The sequence below is a fragment of the Clarias gariepinus genome, chromosome 1 (genome assembly GCF_024256425.1).
Source record: "Clarias gariepinus isolate MV-2021 ecotype Netherlands chromosome 1, CGAR_prim_01v2, whole genome shotgun sequence".
NCBI classification, from domain to species: Eukaryota; Metazoa; Chordata; class Actinopteri; order Siluriformes; family Clariidae; genus Clarias; species Clarias gariepinus.
In genome coordinates this window covers 37945097-37956862 of record NC_071100.1, presented here as the reverse complement: position 1 = coordinate 37956862, position 11766 = coordinate 37945097, and the positions used below count along the sequence as shown (strand labels likewise).

At 39.1% G+C, this 11766-nt stretch overlaps 1 protein-coding gene across 1 annotated transcript; it reads right to left on the bottom strand.

Annotated features, from left to right (window-relative positions):
- Positions 1–240: 240 nt before the first annotated feature.
- On the bottom strand, positions 241–6977 carry ankrd33bb (ankyrin repeat domain 33Bb). Its single transcript, XM_053493914.1, has 4 exons — positions 6398–6977; positions 1690–1819; positions 1401–1541; positions 241–1120 (listed from the first exon to the last, which is right to left on the bottom strand). Exons 1-4 carry the CDS (start codon positions 6788–6790, stop codon positions 345–347), a joined length of 1440 nt encoding a protein of 479 aa, XP_053349889.1. The 5' UTR covers positions 6791–6977; the 3' UTR covers positions 241–344.
- Between the last annotated feature and the right edge of the window lie 4789 nt (positions 6978–11766).

Here is an 11766-nt window from a genome sequence, read left to right as displayed (position 1 = left end):
GACTATTTGAAAAACACCATCTGCTGTTTATTTGCAAGAAGTAAACACGACTTATGCCAAAAATAAAAATTATATATATATATATATATATATATATATATATATATATATATATATATATATATATTTCTAATATTTTTATATATGACTTAAACAATATACATCTAGTTGTCATGTGTCATGTCTATTACAATATGCACCGTATATATATATATATATATATATATATATATATAGTGCAAACTGTAACCTCTGTTATAAATCCTAATGGTTTCATCAGCTTATTGTTGTGTACAGACAACCAAGGAAGACTTAGGTAATCACATGCAATGTTTAAGTAGGCCTCATCTCTTCATCTTTTCCAGCTCCCTCTCCTCCTTCAGTGCCTTGTACCTCCACTTGGGCACCTGCAGATACCTCGAATCCTTGTTCCAGCACTGGTTCCCCTCGGGCGTGTAGGTTGGTGGCGGAGCCTTGCATAGGCGTACTTTGGGCACCACCAGGCCCGGGCACACACTTCTCCTGCGTATCATGTGCAGAGGCAGCAGGCTGTTCCTACGCAGTGCCATGCTGGATGCCAGCACCACATCTGGCAGTGCAGGAAATTGCAGGCTGGTACACCTGGTCTCCTGTTCTTTGAGGGCCATATGACCATCTTGGAAGAGCCGCTTATGGTTTTCCAGGCTCTTAGGATCCTCTGCCCGCTTGTCATTGTCCCGCAGGATATCCGAGACAGCTGGCCGATGTTTGCCTACGCATGGTGGGCTGCCTGGGCATACTGTGCTGCAGGCGGTGGCCACAAGCGGACTTGCCAGCGCTGTGGTCAGACGCACCATATAGTGCAGCACACCCTCTTCCAGTGGATCCATCCTCATTCCGAGGTTGAATGTGCCACGTATGGACTCCGTCAGGCGCCTCCAGCATGGTTGCGGCTCTTGGGCCTGGCGGACCAGTTGCGACAACTTGGGCCACTCCATGCGGAATGAGTCACAGAACTGCTCGGCACATGGACGAGCCATAAGCCTCTGTATCATCCGTGCTGTCTCATAGTGGCCTGTGAAACGTGCCCACTCGAGCGGTGTCATCTTACGCCCGTAGTCCCTCACCTCAACGTCTGCACCTGCCAAAGAGAGCCAGGGAGTCAGAGAGAGCAGGACAACAATCACAGATTAGGATGATGCAGGTGGAAAAGATACAAAAAAAACTAAAAGTAGGTTTTGATGTACAGGTTAACCTTTCTGTTTTTCAGAATGGTTCTCCCAAAAATGGCAAAAGCATTTCCAAAACAAAGTGTGATAAGCTATGCTTTAACAACATCTGGATTGGACTCAAAACTAATGCCAATGCAACATATTAAATTAAAAAAATAACTGATCAGGTGAGGATACTGAGGTCAATACCTGACATCATAAGGGCTTGGACGCAGTTGGTGCGGCCCTGCACGGCCGCTTTCGTAACAGCCGTGAAGCCGTGACAGTTCCTGAGTTCGATATCCACCCCAGAAAAGTAGTTCAGTAAAAAGTTGGTGATCTTGACGTGACCTGAATTGACAAAAATGTAAACAGATCTTGCAATAACAGTTGATTAGATTAGTGTCAGGGCCTGGTCATAGGGCAAATGCGTATATTTTTAGGGAACAGCTAAATATTTGTATGCAATGCATGTTTTTGGAAGTCTGTTCTACAGTACCTGCTTGCGCGGCTGTCATGAGAGCCGTGTTGCCCTCGCTGTCTTGCCAGTTCACATCCACGTATGGACAGTGTGAGAGGGCGATGACGACATCCACAAAGCCCTGATAACACGCCACAATCAGACCAGTCTGGGAAGGACAAACACAGCACTGTGAGGGCTGTAAGGGAAGGGTTGCGAAACCATGTAGCTGGATTTAGGCGTGTTCAGGATTGTATAAAGCAAAATCCAACAGAGGGGATTTTACATATATTTTCATAACAGCTTCAGGCAAGCATTACTCAGGACTAGAATGACAAAAGACAGTGAGATAAAGGCAGATATTAAAAATGATATTATTATTAATGAAATACAGCTACAGTTCATCAGACAGCAAAAGAGCTAAAGGGGAAACATTTAGGATTCAAAATGATCGCTCATTTTAATGTAACAGAAACCTAGAGCACCGTTCTAGTGCTTTAAAGCTCTGTGTCAGATCCATTGGGGGTAAAAAATCTATTACTGACTCAAATTTATCATCATAGAAAACTTTTAAGAAGGTCTTTGTGAGAATAAGAACAATGTGACATTTAACTATGGAGTGAGAGTGCTGTTCAGGCTGAGGATAGGAGGGGAATCTACAGGCTTCCTTAAGATGATTAAAGGAAATGTAAAGTAACCTTCACACGTACATACAGTACACACACACACACACACACACACACACACTTACACCTCCATACAGACACATATACACACACTCTCACACACATACACACCTATACACACACATGTACACACACACACATACACATACTGTACTTACACACACACACACACACACACACATACATACATACATACATATATATAGTCGACCACACACAATACATACACATGCAAATACATACACACACATTCACACACATGTACACACACACACACACACATACACACACATACACACACACACACACACACACACACACACACACACACACACAGGAAACCCCCACACAAAAATATTCACGTACACACACACACAAGCACACTCACAAACATACACTTACATACACACACCGACACATACACGCACACACAGACCCACACAAAAACATACATGTACGCACATGTACACATACACACACATGCACACACAACTACAACTACACACATACACACACACACATACACATACATACACACACATACACATACATACACACACATACACACACATACACACACACACACACATACATACACACACACACACACACACACACACACATACACATACATGCACACACATACACATACATACACACACACATACACATACAGTACATACACACACACATACACTGGCATACACATACATACATACATACACACACATACACATACACATACATACATACACATACATACATATATAGTCGACCACACACAATACAGACACACACACAATACATACACACACATTCACACACACACACACACACATACACATACATACACACATACACATTCATACACACACACACATACATACATACACACACACACACACACACACACACACACACACACACACAAACACACAAACATACATACACACACACACACACACACACACACACACACACACACACACACACACACACACACACACACATACATACATACATACATACATACATACATACATACATACATAGTTGACATGCACACACACACACAAAATACATACACAATCCATACACATAATACATACACACACACACACACACACACACAAACACATAAGCATACACACACACACACACACACACACACACACACACACACACACACACATACATACATACATACATACATACATACATACATACATATATACATAGTTGACATGCACACACACACACAAAATACATACACATGAATACACAATACATACACGGACATACATAAATACATACACAAAAACACACTTACATACACACATCCAAACACACAAACACATACACAATCCATACACATAATACATACACACACACACACACACACACACACACACACGGTCAGACCCAAGACACCATATAGCTGTAAATGTCAGTATTACTGAAGCTGCAGACGAACAATATGAATAATTTCTGTGCTGTTTAATGACCGACATTATTTGACATTAGTGACAGAAAAGGAATTGTAAATCAAATTGCTCTAACCAGGAGTCTGTGCTGATGAGCGAATAATAATATGAGGTTAAGTGTGCTGCTATCTCTGTTTAGTGACTCATACACAGCTCAGAGAATTTGAATTGCAATCACAACATAATGCAGCGTGTAACTGCGTGAGCTTTTAGTGCAGAACAACAGATTCCATGCTCGTATGAGGCAGTAAACTGTGAGAGCGGTTCTTTTGCTAACAGCCCTGCTTCTTTCTGCCGGTCTGGCGAGACACAAAGCGCTGGGTTGCTGAGTGAAGCTCCATTCTGTGCAGCATAATAAGCTTCTGTCTTACATCCAGACAAAAAGGAAAAAAAATCTATAAAATTTGTGTTTTTTTTTTCTTTTTCCTCAGAGAAAAAGTGAAAAGTCCTCCCGTACTGCATGTATATCTAAACTGACATTTTTCTTGCCTTGGTGCTGCGTAGTGTTTGGGGAAATATGCACACAGTAAAGGTCACTCTGTTCGAACAGAAAGGTTAGCATATCATGTGATAAATGTTGTACGATGGCAAGCAGGCGCATGAGCTGTAAGGAACTTCGGTATGATTACAGTGTGCATGTGCTCGAACACAAACGAATTCCAGTCTCTCTGAAGGTGTTGATGAATTCAGAACAGAAAAAACACTGGGTTTCCTCCACTCCGGTACTCCGGTTTCCTCCAGGCAGTTGGTGGTAGGTTTTTCGTCTACCATGCACCCAATGCACAAACCCCAGAAACTGATCCGGTCCCAAGCCTGGACAAAACGGGACGGTTGCATCAGGTAGGCAGTGACGAGTTGTTGTGCAAATCGGATGGTCCACTGTAGTGACCCTTGATAGGAGCAGATGAAAGACCAACAACAACTCATCACACTCCAAGGACATGCAGAGAATTGTGGTCAGGGGTAGCTCAGTGGTTAAGGCATTGGATTCAATCCAATGATTCTCAAACTCAAGGTTTAAATCCCCCAACCACCACATTGTCCTTGAGCAAGGCCCTTAACCCTGAACTGCTCAGATGTACTGTAATGTGCCAAATGTCTAAATGTAAATTTTGCAAATTCCCCATAGTTAGTGTGTGTCCTGCAATGGACTGACACCCTTTTACTGTAGTTAAAGCTAAGGGTTTAGGTAGGAGGATTAAGGTCACCTGATGCTATTATTAAACACACATACTGTATTCCTGGCTGGAAAGTTGTCTCCGCATTAAGTAATACAGCACGACTGTTTGTATTTGTGTGTGTATGTGTATAAAAGTCCAAATTTCTAAATCGGTGTGATGTAAACCAGAAATGCTGTAAAAACCATTCAGAAAAAATAAACCCAGAGGTAGAAATCCCTGTCTGATCATTCCTCAAGCTGTAAAAGAAAAAAAAAATAATAAAAAAACTCAGTTACGTAACTTGTAAACGTTTTGTTTATCCGTGCTCCAATTTAAAAACTATCCACTTTGAAATTCTCCCCTTTCAAATTTCGCACTGATACAATAAAATCTCCTTCATGCTGTCTTCACATCCTTTCAGGTAGTAGAATTCTTTCATCCGGGTTTGCTTTAAATATCATTGCTGCAATTGGCAGAACAATATCACACAAACACCTGGGCTAAATGACTTCATGTTAGTGCAAGTCACTCTGCAGAGCAGCTGGAAATTTCCAAAGGAGAGAAGCAGCTTGGGCATGAGTTTAAACCCCATTCCCAAAAGCACATTCCCAGCATGATGGATGTGTCGAACTCTTTGATATGATAATAACCTTTGCATAAACATGATGCTGTTATCCGCACCCATCGTCTCTAACGTCATAATCATAAGATCCTCGGTGCTTTGGTGGAACAGCAGGTCTATTCCCAGCTCAAAACACCATTCTTCAGCCTCTGTCGACTCCCACTGTGTTGTAAACAGCTCCTGGAATATTATACAGTTAATTATTGTGAAATTGTCTTTTTTTTTTCTTCTTCTTCTTTTTTTAATAAGCAGCCATGTAGTCTAGAGTGTATAATTACACATTACTTGGGAGGAATTTATCTTAATGAGTATTCGATGGCCATGCATGGTCAAAATTGCAATTATTATTTTTTTAAATGCACATTAGGAATGGAAATTTAAAAATCCAGACATGTAGACAGTTTAAAAACACACTTTACAATGTGGTGTCGTGACTGTACCTTTAAATGTGATGTGTTAGGTTGTTTAAATTAAGCAGGATAATCTGTGTTGTGCCCCAGAAATGACTTTTGTAACATAATGACTTAATGTACTTTGGCCTTGTAGCCTTTTTGAGATTTTGGGTTTTAGGATTAAGAAGGTCAATATGTGCAGTTTTCCTTAAGAATATTTTAATTATTATTATTATTATTATTCAGGCATGAAGAGCCAAATGCAAAAATTCTGTTCAAAGGATGCCAGACAAAGAATAAAAAACATGCATTGTGGGTGTGCAAAACATCCTCTCCCAAAGACCTAGAGGTCGTTGGTAATGGCAGAGTAGGCAGGCTGACTCACACTCCCATCAAAACTTACCCTGTTGTTTTTATCCACTTCTCGAACTTGCTCTGCACTCACTCCTTGCCTGATCATGATTTTGACTATGATGGCATTGTTACTGCAGCAAGCCATGAAAAGAGTCAACGGCTCCGGACCTTCAGCGCTTTGGGATCTCTGAGAGGTCACTGAGCTGTCAGGTGGATAAAAGGAATCATCTGACACAACGCTTTTGGTGTCTGGTAACTGGAAAAAGTTCAGTTCATCAAATTCCTGATAGATAATATCATCATCGTCATCATCATCATCAGTGACAAGGTATACATCATCATCATCATCATCATCTGAAAAACAAGAGTCCTCTTTCTCCTCTGCATCGCTCGTCCTGTGTATAGAGGTTTCCATGGTGATGCTGCAGGTTCCTGCTGCCATTTTGATCTTGTCCCAAAATTAGACTTCATCAGCACCATTTAACCAGTGACTCAGGATCCAAAAGGAGCAAGAAAAACCTTCCATATCTGAGTCTGTCCATGCATGTAGCCATATAATGGACAGTAAATAGCAGCATCGACTTCAGCAACAGTCATGTTCTAGCATAAGGAAAGTCACCCTGCACTACAGTTAACCTCTAACACACAGCACTTGTCCAGCTTTTATACCACCAACTTGTCTTTGCTGATTTTTTTTACATCTTCAGTCCTGATTCATTAAATATCCTAAGAAGAAATATCCAAATGAATTCCATGTGGGGGGAAAAAATAAACAACAGGAGATATCACAGTCCAGGGAGAAGTGTCTTAATCTGTTTAGCTCCTCTCTGTCTCCAGTGGAGACAATAAGACGGTAATCCAGTAATCCAGACTGCTAGCAGCACTTTGTGTCTAGTTGCTCACATAACAAATAACTATACACAGTAATGTGAGTAACACAATAGCGCTTATAACAGCCTGTCCATGAAAGAGCTGTACAATGACACAATGACACAATGGTTCTAAACACAGTGTTGACTGGAACAATTCGGATTATAAGGCGTGAGGCTAATGCATTAGGTGAAGTGCACATGAACATGTAATAGCGCGACCTCACTGCAAATTTGCATTTGACCCTAAATTAAATGGAGGAATAATTTGTTAATGAAACTGGGTTCGGCATGTTTATTTCAAAATGATTCAGTAGTTTAAAAGGCACCGATCTGATTCCCAGAAAATAATGGCATCATTGATATCATTGAAAACAAATTCAACTGGAAATGTTGACATTAAAAGACATGACTGTGTTATTTTGGGTGGCTTAATGGTTCGCCTTGCACCTCCAGGGTCCGGGTTCGATTCCCGCCTCGGGTCTGTGTGCATGGAGTTTGCATGTTCTCCCCGTGCTTGGTGGGTTTCCTCTGGGTATTCTGGTTTCCTCCCACAGTCCAAAAACATGCAGATTAGGTTAATTGGTGTTCTCAAATTGTCCATAGTGTGTGTGTGAGCTTAAGAGTGTGTGTGTCTGCCCATCCAGGTGCCAATCCAGGTGTAGGGTGGATTTTAGAGTGTAGTTAAGAAAGAAAAAGGGTCAGATGAGCATCAGTATTGTTATTGGAAAGGAAAAAAAGTATTGTGCCATCTCCATCCTGTACCCTGGTATTTTATTAACAGTGTCATGACAGTGCTGCCTTTTTATTCCCAGCCTCTTCAGTGTAATTACAAAGTAATCGTTTTTAGCATTTGTACAGTAACTGGCAGTAATTGGTCATGTGTTATGGGTTTGTTAAAGTGAGAAATTAGTTTCATATCAAACATATTCGTATTAACAAATTCTTGCAACCCAGGCAACTAAGCACAAGCGATTGTGAGCTTATTGTCCGGAAGTCAATAACCAAGCAAAGGTCACAACATTGACAACATTTTAAGGCGATAATAATTGCAGCTGTTGTGTTTGTTAACAGTTATGGAATGGTTATATAATGGTAAAGCATATGCTCATTTTTTTTTATTATGGTAAAGCTTATGGTTACAGTAATGTTATGGGAACAATTATGGTTATGGTAACATTATGGGAATCGGCATGGTTATGATAATGGTTATGGTAATGATGATCGTGATCAGTGATTGTAAATCTGCAGTACAAAAATTTTTTTAAACTTGCTGTGTAAATTGCTAATAACTTGAGGTGACTCACATTAGCTACAGTATTGCAAATATTATTAGCGTACATTAGGTTTTTTGTTTCCATCTAAAATCTTGTTTGTCTTGTACTATATTTTTTTTCTTTACAGCCATGCATATATTCTTCTGTAATGTTATTTATTCATTTTTAAGGTATATATGGAAAAACTGAATGATTTTGTACATAATTATGCAGACATGGTAAACATATAACAAAACAGATACAGCATATAATATGGTGCCTAAGACTTTTGCACAGTACTGTATATAAATTATTAATTAACAAAATAACTAAATTTGATAAAACAACCTTTAATATAACTTTTTACAACAGAGTCTTTCTGCAAAGAATATATGTTTTTTAACTAAACAAAAAAAAACATCGTCAAGGTTTATAAGCCACACCTGAGGGATGTTCAAGTCAAACCGGGACCTTTGATAAAATGCTGTCGTGAGAGTAATAAACTACTTTCCTTTCTCTATATCATCCCTGCTCTAATAATGCACTTATCCCAGCGTTTCTCTATATAATCCCTGCTCCAATAATGCACTTATCCCAGCGTTTCACTAGTGCTTGGATACCTGTCCTGTTGGATACCAATCTGGATGATTGATTAAACTGCCTGCTTCCCATCTAAAACACTGGCCTCACAGGAACTCCGTAAATGACTTGCAGAAATGGCTCAGGACTGTATGGGAGCCAGTTCCTGTAATGTGCAAGTGGTGATGGTGAATGTGTGTGTGTGTGTGTGTGTGTCTGCGCCGAGCCACCTCAGCTGGGATCCCCATTCATGGATGTTCTCCCTTCTTTAGAACATTTGCACCATTCAAATGCCTGAGAAATGTCATTGGAAATCCCGGATTGACTTGAACACCCCTCATCATTTGACTACAACCTAATATTTAATATCACCTCAACATGATTTAAAGTTCATAGCGTTGGAACATGCACAAAGTGCATTCATGCAATAAATGCACTATCAGACATCATGACATAAGTCCAACCCCTAATGTCTCCTTACTGTCTATTTCAGTGCACTACACAGGACAGCAAACAATAGGCCGCTCACCACAGGTAGTGTGCTACATTTATACAACAGAGACGGTTGGGATCCAGCCATTCTCTCGACTCTCCGCAGTGCCATCTACTGTCCTGACAGGTCGGTGAGAAGATCCTGCTTTACACCCACAGTGGGATGACAAGCTGCTCTGACAAAATACTGCTACTTCTGAGAAAGAGTTCTCACACGATTGCTGTGTTTTTAATGCACTTACAGTAGCTTAGAATGCATCGCTCTGATCCACGGAAAATAATGGTGGAATAGATATTGTTGAAATAATGCAGTCTAAATGATATCTGTTTCTGTAATATTTATATTTTTCGAACTGGAAATGGGGCTTGAAACAGCCTTTGCAGTTACACTCAGAAGATTTCAGAATAATCTGACACGGGAGCGAGGATTTTGCTAGGAAATAATAGAGGATATAAAATAATTGTTGTATAATTATTATGTTATATGTTATGTAGACAACTTCCTCTTGCATCCCCAGTTACTCCTGTTGGACGTGGTTCGTCCTTCTTGGTGGTATGCTGACCCTGGATACACTGTACGGTGGCCGTAAAGTGCAAAACAAATCAACAAAACTGAAAACAAAATAACAAAACCCAAAACAAAATAACAAAACAGAAAACAAAATAACAAAACCCAAAACTAATTAACAAAACTAAAAACAAAATAACAAAACCCAAAACTAATTAACAAAACTGAAAACAAAATAACAAAACGGAAAACAAAATAACAAAACGGAAAACAAAATAACAAAACCCAAAACTAATTAACAAAACTGAAAACAAAATAACAAAACGGAAAACAAAATAACAAAACCCAAAACTAATTAACAAAACTCAAAACAAAATAACAAAACCCAAAACAAAATAACAAAACCCAAAACAAAATAACAAAACCCAAAACAAAATAACAAATTCAAAACCAAATTAACAAATTTAAAAAACAAAATAACAAAACCAAAAACAAAACAACAAAACCCCCCTCCCCCACAAAAAATAGTTTTGGGTTTTGTTATTTGGTTTTGAATTTGTTACTTTGTTTTCCGTTTTGTTAATTTGTATTGCACTTCTCGGCCAGTCAGATATTAGTTATTTTGTCTCCGTTTTGTTAATTTGGTTTTGAATTTGTTATTTTGTTTTGGGTTTTGTTATTTTGTTTTCAGCTTTGTTAATCTGTATTGCACTTCATATTGATACTAGGTGCAAATTCATATTAGTTTGGATATAAAGGTTCGCCTGTGGCAAAAGATGTAGACCTTGGATGCTTGTCTCATGGCTCCTTATGGGATGTAGGCTTCTCTCCTAAGAGGTAATGTCAGAGTAATGGAAGCTATACTGCAGAGTGCCGGGCGTATCACCAGAGGCAGAGGAAATACGGTTGAGGTCTTACTGGATACTCATGGTGGAACTTCATTTGGTGGAATTTTATTTTGAATGGGTAATTTTTATTTTTTTATTTCTTTATGTCCAAAATGAGGATTAGAAATGCAAGTTAAACAGTACCATATTCTGAAAATATTTCTGGAACAGAGAACAACCAACACTACAAAGTGTTCTTCGACAAATACTGCAGCTTGCAATAACTTTTTTTTTTTTTTTTTACAGAGAAAGTAAAATTCATAATATTACACAGATTTATACAAATACCTTTTAATAAACCCTTAATAATAAGCCATCTCAATTTCAATCATTCTGCTGTATACAGGGTGGGAGAAAATTAATTAGGCAATATTGAATGGCTATATCACTGGAGCACCGCCCCATTTTACTCCACGCAGAAGCAAACTGACCATTTTGATTCATACAAATTCACATTTCATACAAACTTAAATAATTCTTTTGACTATGTAAAGCTGCTTTGCGGCAATGAAAATTGCTAAAAGCGCTATACAAATAAAATTGAATTGAATTGAATATGTGCATAAGTGCATTCCATCCCCGGAGGTTTAGAAAACTGGTTGACGCCTACGTTGAAATTTAAAGTTTTGCTTTAATTTTTCTGTGATTAAGAACATGTACAATTTGACTCAATAAACTTGTATTAGAAATATGGACTTTATCATCAGTTTTTAATGCCTAGTCACGCTTCATCCACCCTGTATATGATTGCAGCATAGCTGTGTCACTTATTCACACCGATGCACCGCACCATTTTAAGTTGGTGATGTGATGATACCTGTATTTTG